The following is a 21814-nucleotide window of genomic DNA, read 5'->3' as shown; positions in this document are numbered from 1 at the left end:
TGTGTGTGTGCGTGCGTGTGCACAATAGTGACAACTGTGAGTGTCTCTGTGAAGGATCAAAATGTGCCCTAGTATTTAAATGTGTGCATTTCCCAATGCACTGTTTTGATGTTGCATGTGTAACCACGACCAAACTCAGTACAGAGCTCCATTAAAATGTTTTGTCATTTCATATACACAATCAGATTGAACCCTAGACATTATCTGAGTATACTGTATGTGTGTGTTTGTGTGTGTTGTGGGAGTGACTGGAAGCTAGAACTGCCCAGAAGTACTTTTGAAATAGTAGTTTTTCAATAGAATCTGTAGTTAGTTCAGTAGTGCAGTTGCATTGGAGCAATGTCTTTCATAACATCAGGTGTCAAACAACAATTTCAATGATACAAATGTTGTGACTTAAGTCAAGTAACACAGGCGTTATGGAACTCCTCAAGTGTTCTTTTTGGTAAGAGATAGATACTGTATGTACATGTCTATTCCTTGGAATTGGAATTTACTGTTATGCTGAGATAGTATTGTGTGCTACTGTCCTGATACTTCATATTTTTGCCTAGATTTTATGCTGGAATACTGCTATAATAAAAGATGGTCTAGTTATATTGGAATTGGTTAAAGGTCTCATCATGTTTAAAATGGGGGAATGTTTTTTGTCAGTTTTTCCCTATTTGTTCATTCATTCTTTAACTCTGATTATGAGGATTAGATTCAGATGACCATTGACAAGATTAAATAACCAGAGACTGAGGTTAAGCTGATCATGTATGAGTCCAACGTTTCATGCTTTGCATGAGACCCCAAACCTTGCAATACAGGCTGCCATGCAGATGCCCGTAGGCAAGGCCGTTCCACCTTAAAGCTTCCCCAGCCAATGTCCACTGCTTACCAAAACAACTGCTCGCCTATATATGGTTTTGAGACGCAATGAGTGAGGCTGATGTCACAGTCAAGCCACTGGTTTGTGAAAGGCTGCAATAACACACAAAGCTGTTTTGGTCTTTCCAATGCTGAACTCTTTCTCTCGTCTCTGTCACTTTATTTCTCTTCAGATCCAGCCAGCAATTGCTCGTGGCAGCCTAGCAACAGGTTTACCTTGTAATATCAATCGAGAGGAAGAGAGTGGGCGGCTCTACAGTACTAAGAAGGGGGCTTTCCACGAGGTGTTCAACCTGTCTGAGGATGAGCGCCCCCTAGCTGGTCAGTTGAGAACAGCATGGATGAATCTCTGGAGTAACAATTTTGTCTGGTTTGACTGTAAAACTCTGATGCCCCTCTATTTTTACCCCAATTCAATGCTTTGAATGAGTCTGAAAAATGTCTTATTGTATTTGTTGATTATGTTTGTGTGTGTAGGAATGCCAGTGATGCTGTGGTAAAAAAAAGTATTTGCAGGCAGTGTTTCAGACCATATGTTTGTGTTCAATCTTTTCTTTGGCAGTGTGTGAGAACGGGTGGCGATGTTGCTTGATCAACAGGGATAGGAAGATGCCTACCGACTATATCCGTAATGGTGTGCTTTTCGTTACGGAAAGGTAAGCTGACCGCAGCCAATGCCCTGCAAGAATTGTATCTGTGTTTACCCACGTTTGAATACAAACTTGAATATATACATTGCTGACATGGATTTAAAACAACAAGCAAGTTATGATTTTCAGCACTTACTGTATGTAATTAATTTCCTTGCATTCACAGTTACCTATGCTTTGAGAGCTCAAGCTCCAGGTCGAACTCCTCTAAGAAGAATAAAGTCATTAAACTCATTGACATCACTGACATTCAAAAGGTGAGTAATACATCTTAAATGTTTACCTCACATTTTTCCCCTTATGTATATGTAGTTTTAAATTGATAACTGAAAATGTAAGTGCCACAGAGGTGACACCTTGAAAAGTTCAGATGAGAGCTGGTTTCAGGGTGATTTCTTTTCTTTTTTTTTTTGCTACAGTACAAAGTTTTGTCAGTGTTGCCTGGTTCTGGAATGGGAATCTCCATAGCAACGCCATCCACCCAGAAAGTAAGAATTCTAGACAAACAGTCTATTTCAGACCATTTTATCTCTAGGCCTATGTACTGTATATGGAAGTTTGTTTGTTAAATATGGTATTAACAGTTTGATGTGACAAGACAGGCTGCATCATTTCATTAAAGTGAAATCTGACAGATTGATTGACACTCCTTCTCTCATTCCCTCCCCTACTCTCTCAATCTTTCTTTCGCCCCTCCATCACCTCACCACCTCCCTCTCTGTCTCCCTTTCTCTCCCCCCTCCACCACCTCACCACTTCACTCTCTCTCCCTTTCTCTCCCCCCTCCACCACCTCACCACTTCTCTCTCTATCTCCCTTTACTCTCCCCTCTCAGCCTTTGGTGTTCGGTGCCATGATTCACAGGGACGAGGCCTTTGAGGCCATCATCACACAGTACATGAAGATTGTGACCATGACCACAGGCACCAGCCCTGAAACCTAGCGCCCCAAGACTGCTGCCTTCACCAGTGACTCCTCTAGTGCACCTAGATGACCGCCTTTGCCAGTGGCTTCATCAGACTAACATGAAAAACTAGTACACAAAGAGAGCGACCATCGCTACCTGCCTAGTACATAGGTTAGAATGTGAAGATGATATCCACTTGTATCATTATCTGAGGCCTAGTTCATCAATATGAAGCCTTTTTGTCCTCTCTCTGACAACTCCACCTCGGGTCGATAACCATTCGTGAGGGAGGAAGGACTCCTAGACCTGCCCAGCCTTGTGACCTCCTGTTTCACATTGGTTGGGTTGAGGCTGTTGTGTCTGTGTTAGTGACAACCCTACACACCATTGTCTCATTTGTTTAAATGTTTGTATTGTCTGGACTGGGGTAAGAGGCTTTCAACTCCTCTTTCATTGTTGACGTCACTGTGTTTGTAAGTGTGTGTGCACACCTGTGTCCTACATGTACGCACATGTAGGAATGTGTGCTGCTAATAACCATGTGAGGTGTGTGTGTGTGTGTGTGTGTGTGTGTGTGGGTGGGGGGGGGGGGGGGGGGGTCTTCTATAATTGTGTCTTCAACACTGTCATGGTATGGAGGCTGGATCTCCCTGCCTGTCAGAACCACCTGTAACTCCACATAAGTGAGTATCTTTGTTCCTTGACTTAAGTTCTCCGCTTTAGCCTTTGATAGGATTTGGATCAATGAGATATCATTGGGGGCTTTGTACAGATCGTACATTTTGTTTATAGCAAGTGCTCTTGGAGATAGTAAAGAGCATAAATGTCAGTAAAAGTATACCAGAAACCAAGCCTTTTTTTGTTTCTTTAGAAATAAATGTTTCCTCAGTGTGCACAATTAGAAATACCTCCAGCCTGCCTGTGCCCCAGCTAACAAAAGGTGCTTTGAGAATTATGCCAAAAGTAAACCCAACTGATTTAGTTGAGCAAATCTAAAATAAACACATCTGTCAACACTGCAAACATGAAGTTAATATAGTGTGAGACCAGTAGTGACCAGGCAACTGAAACACACATACTGTACAGTAGTAACTGCATCAGTCAATTATGGGTTTAGTATCCTCATTTAAATATGGATATGAGCACATCACTACATTGCTATATTCTCAGAAGAATCCACTGCAGCGGATAGATATTTAATAGGTCCGCATGACATAGGTCATGATGGTGCAGTAAATTGTTTATAGTGAGTACGAAAGCTTGACATTGAATTTGGTATTGAATATGGGAAGAATGATCACCAAAATGTTGTTTTGCTTACAAATATGTTTCCAATATGCCAATGTTTTACAATTAAAAAGTATAATCACAATCAAATATGGCGCTCAAAGCACATCAACTGTATAAAGTCTTCAAAATGCTGAGAGGCACAGAATAACTAAATCAATATTAAAATTATGAGGTTGGTTGCCATCATCACTATTCTGAATAAAAGCTGGACTTTTTTCTTCCTAAATGGTACAGATACAATTGGACTCATTGCCAAACTGTTCTCCCACAACTTACAGATGGTACAATAGTTAAGTTGACAAGTAAAGTAGGTTTGTTGGTCTTTGCCTCAAATGTTTGTCAAATATTCTTCACTCACATTTGTGTCTTAGCAAAGATTAGGTATTAATTTTCATCTACCCTGTCTCAAAAAAAGAGTTAATGCATCCATAAGCATCTCATGAACTAAACATAACAAAATGTATACATTGAACCTTTTTCATTGTATTTATATTGTACAATAGTGTAAGTCATTCGTAACGTGTGGCATTCTACATTGTCCTATCATTAACATTCTGTGTAACTGTTATGAACTGTTTCTATTGGTGTCTATAAATGTATTGAGTGTTTTATGAGACAGACTGCATGTAAAGCAATACCCAAAATGCTACTGTAACTCCAAAGAGCAGGAGCCTTGGCCCACACACTGCCTCACTCAACCACTCCCAACAATGCCTTCTCTCATTCTCTCTCACACTTTGTGTAAGAGCCTTTTCTTTTGGTATTGACAATTAATGAATAGCATTTTGAGTAAAAATAAGTGAGTCTAGCTGACTGGACATTGCTTTCTGATGCCTTTAGCCTATACCAATGTACTCTGTTCTTTCACTCTATAAGCCGCTCAAGGCAGATTCGATATATACAGTGCCTTCGGAAAGTATTCAGACCCCTCCACTTTTTCCACATTTTGTTGTGTTATAGACTCAATTTAAAATGGATTAAATTAAAGGAATTTGCCATCAATCCACACACAATACCCCAGAATGACAAAGCAAAAACAGGTTTTTAGAAATTAATTAATAAATTAATTAAAATTGAAATACAGAAATACCTCGTACATAAGTATTCAGACCCTTTGCTATGACACTCTTAAAATGGGCTAAAATGCAAAAATGTCATCAACCAAATCATCAATAAATTGAATTGAGTCCATCTTAATGCAAGGAATAATAGTTAATGTAATTTTGGGATTAATATCTTTATTTTTTATAGAGTCTCTTATTTGCATAGGAATCAATTACACACTGTGTGGATCAGGTTGTCATTACAAACTGAACAAATGGAGAGGAACAAAACTGCTCAGCCTTACAAAAATCTACAAAGTTGAATGGTGGAGAGGAAAAAGCACAGTTGATGGGACAACATCATCTCAGTCACTCCACAAAATTGGTCTATAACCAAATGGCCAAAAATAATCCCTTAATGGAAAATAATCTACCTCATATCCATAATTGTGTTTGCAACAACAAATTCAAGTGACACAGCAAAGAAAGTGGCTGGAAATGTGTTTATTTAGTTTTACTGCAAAGCATTGCATGTGCTGGTGCAACTCCAGCACATGCAATGCAGTTTCCAAACCATCTCTCATGAATAAGAAGAATAGTGGTAGTTGCATCAAGTTATGGGTATGTTTGTCACCGGCAGGGACTGGGGAGTTTGTCAGGATCAAGACAAAATTATGAAATTTGCTGAGTTGGTAGTGACATCCTAATCCACACAGTGTGCCATTGATTCCGATGCAAATCAGAGACCCTATAAAACAAAGATATTAATTCCAAAATTACATGAACTATTATCCTTGCATTAAGATGGACTCAATTCAACTTATTGAGTGATTTGTTGATGACATTTTTGCATTTTAGCTAATTTTAAGAGTGTCATATCAAAGGGTCTGAATACGTATGTACATGAGGTATTTCAATTTTAATAAATTTACTAATTAAAAAGTGAAAATGGTGAAGTGGAAAAAGTGAAGGGGTCTGAATACTTTCTGAGGGCACTGTAAATAAGAAGCACAGAATGTACTGATTGTGTGATGGTCTTTTTTTGCCAAATGCCATCTTATTTTATGATGTCGCATGTCATGTTGTTTCTGCCTAAGACTGTAACATTTACAGAGGTTTGGGTATTAACTCCACTGTTTTAAGCCTTTTGGATTCCTTGTAAGAATATAAGGGCATGAAGACTGGTCTGATTACTCGTTATGGAGTACTGATCCCATGACATCTCTGCAGACTTTGTCTGGTCAAGTATTTGTTTAAATTATGTTAGATCATGTCCGATCTCAATCTTTTGTTTCAAGACTTCGTCTTTTATTCATCCTCTCTTTAGACTCTTAGAGTTTGGGTAGGTGGAGCTCAGAATGAAGGTGGAAAATTGCGCTCTCTATAGATCTATATAAATCTCTATAGCTAGTGCAGACAGCTAACATCGGCAAGCCTCTACAAGTTAGCGACTAATTTTATGTCTGGAAGAGTTGCTGACGATAAGGTACAACCAGATTCAGAAGACAAATAACGATAGGCGGATTTCCTGCACATGCATGTCCCTCCCAATCTGTCTTTTGGACTTGAAAGACAACGGGCTTCCAGACTATGCTGGGAGCATATGCAAGTTGTGGAAAATTGAGGGAACAAGTCTGACAAGTCAAAACTAATTTGTTTGTGTAATGTTTCATTAAAACGTTGCTTGACTCATCATTATCTGAACAATGATATTTATTGCTGTCTGCTTAGGTGTCAGCAATATGGCAATATTGGCAATGTCTAATGCCTGCTATGTTTCTTAAACTACACCTATCTAGACTTGTGAGATCAGTTAAGGAGAGTCATCAATGGAAGGGATTGACATTACTGCATCTATCTAGTGTCCTAATATATGTCTGCAGTCCAAAGGTTGTTTGAGGCTTGCCTACTGAACAAAACTATACTGTTGTATGTCACTGCTTAAGAACGGTATTGTCTGAAACACCTGATATAGTTGTGAATTCCTCTTCATAATATGCATTGTCCACTGACAAAAAATATATTTTATATTTGAAATTATGTAAATGTGCAAATCCCTGTAAAGTTTTTAAAGAGAATGATGTCTATTGGATGATGTGATGTAAAAATTTTATTTAAGTAAACACACTTAAAGTAATGATGGTTGTTGTTTTTGCCTTGTTTTGTTGTGGTGCCCATTTATTATTCATGTCATCTTTCTTTGCAGGACTTCGGTATCTGAGGTGAATAAAGAACATGTTGTTGATGTTTAGAGAGTCTTCCTAGAAGAATACAAAACACGACTATTTCAGTGATGATACACATTGCTACCTGCATGTTGAAAATGTGTGTTAGAATTCTCTCATACACATTTTCCACTCTTTCCCCTGTCCAGGAAGAGTTTTAAACTTACAAAGAAATGGAACCTGAATCTGTTTCACTACAGTATATGTCACAATTAATTACTTTAAACAATCTCAGACATACAGTGCCCTCCATAAGTATTGGAAAGAGGAAGCATTTTGAATTTTTAATCAAACAATTATTATAGGGTCAAAGTAGAGATTCTCAGCTTTAATTCAATGGAGAGGGTTTTCAGATTGGGTTCACCATTTAGAAAGAACATGTTTTAAACATACTCTCATTATTACTCCCATATTTCAGGGCTCCAAAATGATTGGAAAAAAATCATATAATGTCCAAATAGAATACTCTTGTTTAGTATTTGTTCGACAATCCTTGCATGCAAGAACTGCCTGAAGTCTGCGACCCATTGACCCAACCAGACGCTGGGTGTCTTCTCTGGTGATGCTCTGCCAGGCCTGTACTGCAGCCATTTTCAGTTGTTGTTTGTTTTGAGGTCTTTTTGCCTAAAATATTATCACTAAGAAATTAAATGCATGTTCAATTGGATATAAATCTGAAGATTGACTTTGCCAATCAAGAACGTTATGATGTATGGCCCCTTTTCTCCAAACTTTCCTCTTGCAATCACTCTGGTACATGATAGTATCTTATCTGTCCGTAACACCTTTTTTTAAGGTACTTTTTAGCTAACTGTAATCTGACCTTTTTGATGATAACTAGTGGGTTTGCACCTTGCAGTGAAGCCTCTGTAGTTCGGTTGGTGACGTATTCTGCGGATGGTAGATACTCTCCTCCTGGAGAATGTTCCTGATCTGTGGGTCAGTTCTTTGTTGTTTTTTTTCTTAATCATGATGAGCATTTTTCAGTCATCCACTGTAGAAGTCTTTTTTAGTCTACTAGACCTTTTGCAACTGCTGAGCTCACCAGTGCTTTAAAATAAATAAATAAATGATGATGATGTTCCAAACTCTTGATTTTCTGACTGAAGTATAAGACTTTGGCTATGTTTCTGATTGATTTTTCTGATATTTCAGTATCATAATGGCTTCCTTGACTTTCATTGACGTCTCATTTCATTGACGTTTGGTTCTCATGTTGACAGATACCAATAGCAGACTCCAAAGGCAAATACAAAGCCTAGAATCAGAACTAGTTCATTCCAGTTAAAGGGGGCACCAGGATTTGAACCTGGGACCTCTTGATCTGCAGTCAAATGCTCTACCACTGAGCTATACCCCCAATGACATGTCAATTATGAAATACGATATGCTTTTCTGGGAACGTATGTTACGTCCCCACCTTTGTGTGCGTGTGGTGTCGTTTGTCTGTTTGTTTTTCCCTCTGTCTCTCTCCCAGGTATTGGTTCATCCCCCTGTCAATCATTGTTTCGTCCGTCACTCGCCCGTCTCTGTTTAAAACTCCCGCGCACTCTTCAGGAAGGGAGGGGTGTGGTAGCATCGGTTAGCGGTTTTCTCTGTCATTTGGTATCATCGTATTCTACTGTTCTTGTTAGTGTCTGTCCTACCATTGTGTCCGCTGCCACACCTGTAGTTAGCCCCAGGGGAGGGCGAGTTAGGCAGGTAAGACGCCCATGCGCTTACACCTCCATCACGCAGGTTGATTTTGTTATATAAATTAGGTTAGTTTCCCCAGGCGGGCGCCACCTCTTGTATTTTGGGTCTAGGGTAGGCGGGCAAGACTTAGTTAGTTAGATAGCAGACTTTTCGTAGTTAGAACAGATAGGACTAGAATATTAGCTTTGGGGTTATTTTTGTTTTCATTTATTTGGCGCCGTCTGGCGTCCTCCCCTTAGTTCCCTCTCTATGTTTCCCCCGTGCTGTCTGGTTGTTTGTTGTATGTATTACTAATAAATCTGTCTTATTTTACATATACAGATAAAGTATGTTACGTTTCTCCCCCCCTTTTATATCCCTAAACGTAGTATCTGGGGGGGTCGGGGGTCGTAACAACGTGTCTGTGCTAATCAGTATCTGAAAGAGTCTTGAGCGAAACCAAACACATTGAGACTTTCCAATTAAAGGGGGCACCAGGATTTGAACCAAATGCTCTACCACTGAGCTATACCCCCATCACCACGTGAACTATGAAATACAATTTGCTTTTATTAAATTTGAGTATATTAGGTTTCAACAACCTGTATTATTTGTTTGCAAATGCTTTTTTATTCATAAGTTACTGCCTGTTATTATTGTTTTAAACAAATCAATCCATTGTATGGCACTAGCTCAGCTTTATCAAAGAGAGTTTATCATCATTTTTCATAATAATGTATTCATTTATCATAATGTTTTAAACTCATACTTCACATTTCCTACTTCCTCTCCAAACATGGCAGATTTTGTTAGAAATGAAGGCCTCCTTTAAGCTACAGGTTGTAGCAACACCTCCCTCTAGTGGGGAAACTAAATAAATACAGAAGGTGATGCAGGCAGACAGACGACCTCAATATCAGAACATTCACATCCCATTCAATAATTCAAACTAAAACCTTCAAAGAATATTTAATTAACTGCCACCTGCAAGTCAAAGAGAGAGGGAAGGTGGGATTAGACAAGAGAAGAGCAAACAAATGAGTATACTAATACAACCAACACCTGCATTACTGAAATACTGGATGGAAACCATGTGAATCCATTTGCAATAACACATGTAACATGTCTCAGAGGGAACCTACTTACCTGCAATAGTGTATGATGACCAGTATTTGACATACCACTTACCTGTATCTGTGTGATATGAAGAGGAACATGTTGACCTTCCATTACTACATGTTTAATCTTCACCAGTATATCACATTATCTTATCTTCCACATCGTATTACTTATCTTTAAGCTCTAAAGCAACATGTTGCTTATTTTAATCTAAACCTCTGCTTTACTTAGTGTATGTAGCTTATGCCTATTCTATGCCTAAATTAACCAGCTGATCAGTTTTTTTTGTTGAATTTAATGTGTAAATTTAAATGTTTTAATATTTTGTATATGCTAGAAGAGGAGGTGTAGAGAGGAGAGGTGTTCTCTTCCAGGACATCAATAAGCCTCTGGGTTAGTTCTCCTGCTTGGCTGACATCCCTGGTGTGACGGACATGGCGAACATCATCTCCAAGTCCGCAAATAAATTTAGCTGGTCCTGGGCCTTGGAACCACTGCCAGGGGCGGAGTCTGGGCCAGGGGTGGGGTCCATCGACTTGGCCTGAGAACAGCGGTGGGGGGCCAGGGCCAGATACAGGGGCGGGGCCCTTCGTCTTGGCCTGAGTACAGGGTTGGGTGCCAGGGACCGGGCCAGAGCCAGATGCACGGGCGGGCGATTCGGCTTGGCCTGAGAACAGGGACGGGGGCCAGGGCCAGATGTAGAGACGGGGCCTGAGATGGGGCAAGGTCTGCTTAAGAGCCCACCCCGAGAGGGATTCAGCTTGCGCTGAGAACAGGGGCGGGGACCGCGGGAAGGGCCTCTGCTGCTTAGAAACTCATCCAGTAAGGCATTCAGCCTCGCCTGAGAACACAAAACACAAATGCACATTCATGTCCTCTGCCTCAAGATTCGGTTACACAGGCACATAATGTATTAACAATGACTGCATCTTCAATTGGGGACTTAATACTAAACAATACAACATCATCGTCAACAAAGTGACAGAGAGGAGAGGAGTCTAGAAATGTTTACCAGATTATCGGAGGAGCAACTGCCCGAGGCGGAGTCCGCATCAGAGGCGGGGCCAGGGCTATGACACACCTCGTCCAGGACATCATCCAAGAAGGTTGTGTCAGCCTGGGGGACGGTGCTAGGACCAGGGATGGTGCTAGGGCCAGGGAGGGGGCTATGGTCAGGGACGATGCTAGGGCCAGAGGCCAGGCCATGGTCAGGGACAGTGCTCGGGCCAGGAGTGAGGCCATGGTCAGGGGCAGGGACAGGGACATGGTGAGGGGTGGAGCTAGATGTGGAGCCAGTGCCAGGGAAGACGCCAGAGGTTGCCTCCATGTCACCAACCAGCTTCTGGGTTAGTAGTCTTACAGTGTTGTTAACTTGACTGGTGAGGCAGTCCTGGTTGGAGAACAACCTCACATTCCATCCAAACATCTCTTCTATTAAAAGCATCAGCTGGCCCTGAGAACACAAAACACACAGGCACCATTACGTCTCCACTGCCTACAGGGACAGCAAGTGAGGTGAGAGAGTAGCAGGAAGAGGAAGTGCCGTGTGTATCTGCAGATGCGTCTTACAATGCTGTGCGTCATCCTGTGAGGTGGCGTCAAGAAGAAGAAAGTTCAGGACTTTGCCTCAAGCACGCCACCTTGCTCCTTAGGAGTAAAACAACAACAACAACAACAACAACAGACAACCATTAGCCTTTTCAACAATAGACAACTCAATGTCCACTTCATCTCCATTTCCATGTGGATAGAAATACTCCCTATTGAAATATCTACAGTTAACCCACTGTACAATCAATACCTACATCAGCATGTCGTCTCATTTGTATGAATTCACTCACAATTTCAAGTGGGGCGTTGTCCTCAATAAGCTGTCCCACGATGATGTACTCATATACCACGTCAATCACATTGAGGTGGTAGACCTTACCCAAACAATAGAAAGAAAGAGACATCAATTAGTAAGTTAACCCTAATAAACCCCTTGAAGTCATAAAGTAACAATAAACATTGTAGTACAGTGTAGAGTATCTATCTGGATGTACTTACCCCCATGGTGGCCAGTTCTCTAGCCACTGCCTCCCTGCGCTCAGGGTCAGTCACCATGGCCACCAGGTCATCATAGGCTGCTTGGAAACCAGCCAGGTCCTGACACAACCACAACAACAACAACCACAAAACAACCACAACAGCAACAACAACCACAGAGAACAATCACAACAACAACAACCATAACAACAGAGGGTAAATAACAATGTCAGTACATACAATGGTAAATTATATCAAGTAATTAAAACACTGGCAAATGGTTAAGTTAGTTACCCGTCCATGCAGGGACACTGTCACGCCTGAGGGTTCTGTCTGGTGACTCTGGCGCCCCCCTCCGGCCACACGGGTCAGGGCCTCCCAATCTGCCGGGATCACCCTCATCCGCTTCACCTGTGTGTTCTGTCCCCGGTGCTATTTAGCCTGTCTGTTCCCTCATGTCCCCGTCCGAGATTCTCTCCGTGTCCTCCCCGTTTGTGCATAGTGCCCGTCTGTCTGTTCGTAGCCCAGCTATTATCGCCTGTTCCTGTGTTTATATTATTCCACTTTCTAAGTGAGTACTTTTGTTACGGAGCTGGTTTCTCCGCCTTTGTTTTATCGTTTTGACTCAGTGTTTGTTTGTTCCCGTTGTCCCTACCCGTTACTATTAAAGTTATCCGTTCTCATACACTTCGCGCTGTGGTCTGAGTATCTCTCTGCTTTTGGGTCCACCACACTACCTCTCACCCCGTAACAGAATCTCGGACCAATATGGACCCAGCGGAGATACTCAGGCTGCGGGAGGAAGCCGCAGCACAGCGCGAAGTGTTAGCTCAGCATGAGCTAGGGATGCAGCAGGTGGCCGAGAGCCTCCACCAGCTCACCATCATGGTCCGCTCCCTGACGGAGGTTCAGAAAGCCACCGCTGCACCCGCACCGCCACCGCCTGCTCCAGATCCCCAGATCCCAGCATGGGAGCCCCGCTTACCACCACCAGACGAAGGGAGCGACGGTTGACACGCGGCGCGCCTCCCCCTGAGCCTCCCTACCCAGACCCCTTTCCCCGTCCTCCGGAGGAGGACCCTCAGGAGGAGCCAATGCAGTTGGGGGCAGCGCACCTCTCCAAGGCGGACAGACAGCGCCGCCTGATCGAGGGGCGCTGCCTGTACTGTGGCCGGTCGGGTCACCGCTGCGCTGCCTGCCCAGAGAAGGCGGGAAAACGCAGGGTCCCGCTAGTATCTGGGTGGGTGCTAGCGGGACGGGATCCACCCTCCATGCCTGGAGACCCCCGCACCTTTCTCCGGAGCACAGTGCAGTGGGGCTCCGGCCGACAGAGGGTCCTCGCCCTGGTGGACTCTGGAGCAGCGCGGAATTTGATGGACGCGAGCCTGGCGGCTGGATGGGATGTCCCCCTCACCCAGCTAACAGAGGCCATCCCGGTCCGGGCTCTGGACGGTCGGCCCCTGGGAGCTGGCCTCATCACCCGGCGCACTGTCCCCGTGCGCCTCCAGGTCGAGGGGTCCCCCTGGGAGGAGGCCCAGTTCTTTATCGTTGACTCTCCTGACTGCCCCCTCGTCCTGGGTCATCCCTGGCTGGCTTCCAGCAACCCCCGGATCAACTGGGCCACCGGGCGGGTTGTTCTGGGGGTGGGAGCGACCGTCCACCCCTGTCCATCCGGTTCCCTGGCTCCCGCTCCCCGCCCGGCTCCCGCTCCCTGCCCGGCTCCCGCTCCCCGCCCGGCTCCCGTTCCCCGCCCTGCCCCCGTCTCCCACCCACTGCCACCCACCTCCCCTGCCCCCCCACCTCGTCTCATCGAGGGACGACCGGCCTACACCGTGGACAGGATTCTGGGGTGTAGGAGGGGGGGGAGGGGGCTACAGTACCTGGTGGATTGGGAGGGGTATGGCCCGGAGGAGCGGACTTGGGTGCCCCGGTGGAGTATTCTGGACCCTGCCCTGATTACGGACTTCCACCGCCTGCATCCCGGGGCACCTAAGGAACGGCTGGTGCCGTTCGTTGGGGGGGGGTACTGTCACGCCTGAGGGTTCTGTCTGATGACTCTGGCGCCCCCCTCCGGCCACACGGGTCAGGGCCTCCCAATCTGCCGGGATCACCCTCATCCGCTTCACCTGTGTGTTCTGTCCCCGGTGCTATTTAGCCTGTCTGTTCCCTCATGTCCCCGTCCGAGATTCTCTCCGTGTCCTCCCCGTTTGTGCATAGTGCCCGTCTGTCTGTTCGTAGCCCAGCTATTATCGCCTGTTCCTGTGTTTATATTATTCCACTTTCTAAGTGAGTACTTTTGTTACGGAGCTGGTTTCTCCGCCTTTGTTTTATCGTTTTGACTCAGTGTTTGTTTGTTCCCGTTGTCCCTACCCGTTACTATTAAAGTTATCCGTTCTCATACACTTCGCGCTGTGGTCTGAGTATCTCTCCGCTTTTGAGTCCACCACACTACCTCTCACCCCGTAACAGGCCACCAGGCCTCCGAGGACTGTCCTCCCAGCCAAGGTCATCTGGCTGCGGGTGCCAGCATCGGACTGCAGGGCTTGGGCATGGAGGAGAGGAAGACATTAGGCGATTGACACAATGACAATTACATACACAAGTCATAATGCTGTTTACTTACACTGAAAGCCAGGCGAAGGCCATCCAACTTGACTGAAAAGTCGGTGACCCCCTTGGTCTCCAGGTGGGCCCTGAGAATGAGAGAGACAACATCACATGATCAGTGACCACTTATGGGACAACAACCTGGATTTGATTGGTGGCCAGGGCCAAAGCCAAAGCGGGGTTGCAGTGGGGTTGAGTCTGATGTCCTCTCACTCCATGTGTTGTGACATGCTTCCCCTGTCACCGAGGGCGAGTCTAGTATGGCCTTTCCCTGGCCTAAACACCATTCCCATCGTTACCCAGTTAAGCACGGCAGGATTGGCCCGAGGTTTGAGAGCAACCTTGGTGAATCACCACGACACTGCGAGAAAGAGAAAAAGCTTAGCAGCTGGGGGCCCAACCTGACGAGGGACACCGCGGCTGCGGATGTTCCTGAAACACATTTTATCTTTGATCTATCCCTCAAATAGGTGCAACTGCATAACTGCTTATGAATGATAAGTTGATTAAAATGGGTGTAAACTGCATTACTGCTTATAAATGATAAGTTGGTTCGAATATGTGTAACTGCATAACTAAATAAGAGGAATTAGATTAGATTAGATTAGATTAGATTCAACTTTATTGTCATTGTGCAGAGTACAAGTACAGAGACAACGAAATGCAGTTAGCGTCTAACCAGAAGTGCAAAATAGCAGAAAGTGCAATGAACAGTATTTACAGGTAGTGCAATATATGATCAGTAGTAGTGCAGTATAATATAGTATAGTATAAGCAGTATATATAGCAGTGCAGTATAGCAGTATGTGAGTAGCAGTAGCATTATAGCAGAATAAATAGTTACAGTATGAGCAGTGTAGCAGCATATGAGCTGTATAGGTAATGCAGTCTAGCAGTATATATGTATTAACAGTAACATGAGGTAGATGCAGAATAAATATAAATATGGAATGCCGTATAAACAGTATAAACAAGTATGTACAGTATGTGCAGTAGTATTAAAGAAAATATAGGATATGTGCATTATGAACAGTATGAACAGTATGGACAGGTATGTACAGAAGAGCAGTGGTAATGAGTAAGAGTAAGAGCAGGGGAGGGGAGTAATAGTGCAATAGTGCAATTGTCCGGGTGGGGGGGGGGGGGGGGGGGTTGCGGGGGTAGTAGGTTGTCAGGTAGGTGTAGTGTTCGTGTTCAGCAGGGTGACAGCCGCAGGGAAGAAGCTGCCTCTGAACCTACTGGTTCGGGTGCGGAGAGACCTGTAGCGCCTCCCGGAGGGGAGTGGGGTGAAAAGTCTATGGTTGGGGTGAGAGATGTCCTTGACGATGCTGCGTGCCTTACGCAAGCATCGTTTGCCCTGGACAGCCTCGATGGAGGGGAGTGAGGAACCGGTGATGCGTTGGGCAGTTTTCACCACCCTCTGCAGTGCTTTCCGGTCCGATGCCGAGCAGTTGCCATACCATACTGTGACACAGTTGGTAAGTATACTCTCGATGGTGCAGCGGTAGAAGTTCACCAGGATCTGAGGAGACAGATGGACCTTCTTTAGTCTCCTCAGGAAGAAGAGACGCTGGTGAGCCTTCTTTATCAGGGTGGAGGTGTTGAGGGTCCAGGAGAGGTCCTCAGAGATGTGGACACCCAGAAACTTGAAGCTGGTGACTCGCTCCACCTCAGTCCCGTTGATGAGGATGGGGGTGTGTGCGCCAGCTTTAGACTTCCTGAAGTCCACAATGAGTTCTTTGGTCTTCTTGGTGTTGAGAGCCAGGTTATTGTCGTTGCACCACACTGTTAGGTGCTGGACCTCCTCCCTGTAGTCCGACTCATCGTTGTTGCTGATGAGACCGATCACCGTTGTGTCGTCTGCAAACTTAACAATGGTGTTTGAGCCATGTACAGGTGTGCAGTCGTAGGTGAAGAGGGAGTAAAGGAGGGGGCTCAGCACACAGCCTTGTGGAACGCCGGTGTTCAGGGTGAGGGTTGAGGAGGTGTGGTTGTGAAGCCTAACAGACTGCGGCCTGTTGGTCAGGAAGTCTAGAATCCAGTTGCAGAGGGAGGGGTTGATGCCCAGTTGCCTGAGTTTGGAGATCAGTTTGGAGGGGATGATGGTGTTGAATGCTGAGCTGAAGTCAATAAACAGCATTCTCACATAAGAGTTAGTCTTGTCGAGGTGGGACAGGGCGGAGTGAAGTGCCGTTGAAATGGCATCCTCTGTACTCCTGTTCTGCCGGTAGGCGAATTGAAAGGGGTCCAGTGTGGGTGGTAGGCAGGTCTTGAGTTGAGCTAAGACCAGCCTCTCGAAGCACTTCATGATGATGGGCGTGAGTGCCACTGGTCGGAAGTCATTTAAGCTCGTTGCAGTGGAGTGTTTTGGCACCGGCACGATGGAGGTGGTTTTGAAGCACGCGGGGACAGCTGCTTGGGCTAGGGACAGGTTGAATATGTCAGTCCAAACCTTAGTCAGCTGCACAGCGCAGGCCCTGAGGACGCGTCCGGGGATCCCATCAGGACCAGCAGCCTTGCGTGCGTTAGTCCTGCTCAGTGCCGCACACACGTCGGTGGGGGATAGAGTGAGGGGCTGGTGATCCGCAGGGAGCACAGCCTTGATGGCCACCTCCTTGTTGTCCCTGTCAAAGCGGCCGTAGAAGTGGTTCAGCTCATCAGGGAGGGAGGCGTCAACGGAGAGGGGTGAGGTGTTAGATGGTTTGTAGTCAGTGATGGCCTGGATGCCCTGCCACATGCGTCGGGGGTCAGAGTTGTTTCTGAAGTGATCCTCTATCCTCCGCTTGTGGTTGTGCTTGGCCTTTTTGATGCCCCTCTGCAGATTAGCCCTGGATGAGCTATAGGCCCGAGCATCCCCTGATCTGAAGGCAATGTCACGTGCCTTCAGCAGGAGTCGGACCTCACTGTTCATCCATGGCTTCTGATTAGGGAAAGTGGTGATCCGCTTGAGTGTGGTGACACTGCTGATGTTGGAATTGATGTAGTCCAAAACAGATGAGGCATATGAATTAATGTCCGTGTGGGAGTCATGGGTGGCCTGAGTGGCAAACACACCCCAGTCAGTGTTTCCAAAACGCTGCTGGAGCGCTGAGTCAGCTCCCTCTGGCCAGACCTTGACTGTCCTCACTGTAGGTTTCACTCGTTTGATGAGTGCTGAGTACTTGGGCAGTAGGAACAATGAAAGGTGGTCTGATTGACCTAGGTGGGGGAGGGGAACGGCTTTGTACGCATCAGCCATGCTGGTGTATACTTGGTCCAATGTCCTGTCTCCTCTGGTGGGGCAAGAGACATTACGGTGGAATTTGGGCAGTACAGTCTTTAAGTTGGAGTGATTGAAGTCACCCGCGACAATGAAGGCTGCCTCGGAATGCAGAGTCTGTTGTTTGCTAATGGCAGCATACAGTTCTTTCATAGCAATCTTAGCATTAGCATCCGGGGGGATATAGGCTGCCGTGATAACAGTAGACGTGAACTCTCTGGGCAGATAGAAAGGTCTACACTTAACCATGAGAAACTCCAGGTTAGCTGAGCAGTGACTCTCGGTGATGGTAGTGTCCGTGCACCACGTCTTGTTAACATAAATGCACAAACCTCCGCCTCTGGTCTTACCGGAGTCGCCTGCTGTTCTGTCTGCTCGGAGAACGCAGCGCCCTGCTAGCTCGATAGCGTTGTCGGGAACCTCGCTGTTGAGCCAGGTTTCAGTGAAAACCATGATATTACAGTCCATAATCCATTTGTGGGTGGTGATCCGCAGCCGCAGTTCATCCATCTTGTTTGCCAGGGAACGAACATTTGCAAGGAAAAGGCTAGGTAATGAGAGTCGGTGTGGGGTTAGCTTTAGCCTAGCTCTCAGCCCACCTCGGCTCCCTCGCCTGTGTTTTCGTTTCCGAGCCGGTCTGGGGCCTCTTCCGGTCGGTGTAGCGGAGTTAGCTGGACCCGCTGTTTTGCTAATCTCGGGTATATCGTCGATAAAGATGACTGAAGTGCCGGAACCGATGTCCAGAAGTTCTTGTCGGCTGTACGATATGTACGCTAAACTGTTTTTAGTGAGAATACTTAAGATAAACAAGCAAATAACTACTAGTTCGCAAACTCTGGAGAGACACTGAGCGTCGCGATGCATGCGCGCCGCCATCTTGGTCAATTAGAATGCAAGTGTATGACCCTGGGTCAACATATCTGCTTGGGCCTCATTGTGATGACAGCGGAAGGTACTAAGAATATAGAAATATAGAACTGTTTGATTGTGTAATCTTACTCAGGGATGATTACTGAAGTAGGCAACCATATGTACGAATGTTGGATTGTGTAATCTTACTCAGGGATGATTACTGAACTATGCTACCATATGTACTAATGTTAATTTTGATGATACATAGTTTTATCACGGCATAAGAAGGGTTAATAGTGTAAGACCTGCGGGATGAAGTGGGTCAGGTTGCGGAAATCCCCAACAAAAAGTACCCTTGTGTCCATAATCAAGCATGAGTGTGATAAGAATGTTTAGCAGACACAACAAAAAGTACCCTTGTGCCCATAATGTATTATTATCAAATGTATTATTATATGTCTTGTGACACTGAGAGTTGAGGGACAGAGACACTTCCTAAAAAGAACTTCCCTAAAAGCACTTCATATGACCTTACAAACACAGACACTGTGTCTAACACATAAATACAAGCATGAATAACACACACACTATGTTTAACACAAATATTCAGGCACAAACACATAAAGCACCTGCACTCTGGTGTTAGACAAACAGGAAGCCACATAAGAAGTGTTAGCCAAAAAGGAAGTCGCATTGGAGGACTTTTAGCAAGAGTATAAAAAGAGCTCCCCGGAGCAGTACAACGGTCATTCCCCGCTGAGGAGCGTCAAAACCTGGAGGACCGGAGCAGGACGGAGCGTGTTGGAAACTTTACCCCGGAGTGGAAACTGGAGCTTTCATACTCTAGCACCCAAGCAGTTCTCCGTGACCGGAGCTCACACTCTGATTGAATTCTGACTGACGGACTCGCCACTCGAGTACAGCGGAGGACCTTGGCGGACCTTTCTTCGTACAACAACGGCTCCTTTCCACGGCCGTGGCGGAAAGAGGAACCGACTTCGCTCGGAACAAGTGAAACTGGGACTTCTCTAAATTTCACAGGCAGAATAGGGACAGACTGATAGGTTTTGTTATTTTCTAATTTTTATCGTTTTAAATGTTATCATGTTAACATTTTAATCACTCTGCCTATAACCCATTTGTATGATAACTCAGCTATGCTGCAATGCTTTAAGCCATCATGAAAGAATCTAACTTGCATTTAAAGGAACAGTTTTGTCAATTTTAATTCTTAAATTTGTAATTCTTATTTTTAGTAATTTCATCCATCATAAGCCTTTTTACCTCCTCCTGGTGACATAAAATATTATAGACTACTGTGCATATTTCATCATAGGATTTGAAGGGTTTTATACCTGGCCCCTTATTACCTCCTTTGGGTAAATTATCCTTACCGATAAACCTTTTTATCCGCAACCACACCAACTGGCACTCATATAAGATTAGAGCAGTCGTTAACCATAGAGATTACCCACTTCTGTGTACGGTTTTATTTGGGGTGATTTTTCAGTGCAACTGAGGTGGGTAGAGGAAGATGTGGGAGGAACTATGGGACGTAGACTGTTAACAGCGGAGTGAGTCTAATCGACACCAACCTACATAGGACCAGTCAGCAGCTGACAGGGTAAGACCCTGCAGGCTGAGGATCCACACCTGTTATCAGAGGGTTGGACCGGGGCTCCTGTACAGGGAACTGAATTCCGGGGAGACACCCTGCAGGAGTTCATCATCAGCCCGCTGTATTCTCGGTAGACGTCCCGCAGCTGCAAAAAACACAGTATCTACCAATCCGATACCACCATCCACTACACAACAATGAAACACTAGCCAATCAGAGCTCAGAACAATAGCGTTTACCTTGACGTCATCCGAATAGCGATATTGGGAGGTCTCCTCCAAGCGGTACGATATCCACTGCTGGATTCTCCCGCCCATGATCTACAGAGGGAGGAAAGAGAGTGGAACTCCTCTAATATCTTTAAAACACAGGTAGTTGTGTATCTATAGTAAATCAATGCTCACCAGACTAGAAACCAAACCATTGCTTAAAAGACAATAAGAGGTTAGTATAAAAGTATGAAACAGGAATGTGCTCCCACCTGAATCTCAGTTTGCATCTTGGTCTCTGTCTTGGAGAGGGGATCAAGCTGAAGGTGAAGACCATAACAACATGCACTATGATACTGCCGTACATTAACTTTGATGTCAGTTCCTTAAAGGACATGAGACCATCGAAATAGAATTCTTATAATATTTCATGTGATTGTTTCCAGTGTTCAATTCTAATTATATACATGAGACACTCACATGCCGGTTGTTCACTGAGTCTCCTGTTGTCAGGCTCAACCACATCCAGGTCATGACCCCTGTGACCTCACAGATGATTCAAGATTCAAGATTCAAGATTCAAGATGGTTTTATTGTCATATGCACAACAATTACAGAGCAGTCGCTGGCAATGAAATTCTTAAGTCTTGGGCTCCTCCAACAGTGCAATAAGAAGTGTAAATAATAAAAAGAAAAAGAAACAACAACAATAACAATAGTTACCTAAATACAAAACTAAATAAATGTAAATGTAAATGTAAAATGTAAAAAGTGAAATGTAAACAGACGTTTTTATCCAGATGTCGACTGGTATAAAGTGGCATTTTATAAAGTGGCATGTTATAAAGTGGCAGTTCAACAGTCTTATTGCCTGTGGGATGAAACTGTCCCTGAGTCTGGTGGTGTGAGACCGGATGCTGCGGTAGCGTCTGCCAGACGGGAGCAGCTGAAACAGTTTGTTGCTGGGGTGATGAGGGTCTTTAAGATGCTGACCCATTTGACTTCTGAGCTCTGAAGTAATATCAGTCAAATAATTTCAATACATCTGAGGGTATGTTCAAATTAAATTGTATGTAAAAAATGAAATACTGAAGTTTAAGGTAAAGCAGGATCAGGGAGTGAGTTTTGACTCTAGGCTTTGTATTTGCCTCTGTCAATGAAAGTCAAGGAAGCCATTATGATAATGAAATATCAGAAAAATCTATCAGAACCATAGCCAAAACCTTAGACTTACCAAAATCAACAGTTTGTAACATCATTATAAAAGAAAGAAAGCACTGGTGAGCTCAGCAATCGCAAACGGGCTGGTAGGCGAAAGAAGACTTCTACAGTGGATGACTGAAGAATGCTCATGTGGTGGAAGTCTAGGATTTACCACTCTGTACTTTAGCTCTTCGGAGGTAAGAATCAAGAAACAAGTCCTGAGTAGCCACAATATCTGAGTCCGGTATTTATTGCTT

At 44.8% G+C, this 21814-nt stretch overlaps 1 protein-coding gene across 2 annotated transcripts in view; it reads left to right on the top strand.

Annotated features, from left to right (window-relative positions):
- The window catches only part of LOC310802324 (GRAM domain-containing protein 4-like), a 51911-nt gene extending 48925 nt beyond the window's left edge, over positions 1–2986 (top strand). For both annotated transcript variants that reach the window (XM_083666615.1, XM_083666616.1), the window contains 5 exons: positions 1047–1194; positions 1436–1529; positions 1690–1780; positions 1943–2011; positions 2359–2986. In XM_083666615.1, coding sequence (XP_083522741.1) covers positions 1047–1194; positions 1436–1529; positions 1690–1780; positions 1943–2011; positions 2359–2466 — 510 coding nt within the window. In that variant the 3' untranslated portion in view covers positions 2467–2986. The remainder of the gene's footprint in view (positions 1–1046; positions 1195–1435; positions 1530–1689; positions 1781–1942; positions 2012–2358) is intronic.
- Positions 2987–21814: the final 18828 nt, after the last annotated feature.

This window comes from Argentina silus (genome assembly GCF_951799395.1).
Source record: "Argentina silus genome assembly, chromosome: 3".
Taxonomy (NCBI): Eukaryota; Metazoa; Chordata; class Actinopteri; order Argentiniformes; family Argentinidae; genus Argentina; species Argentina silus.
The sequence above is the reverse complement of the archived record's forward strand: the minus strand, read 5'-3'. Positions and strand labels throughout refer to the sequence as shown.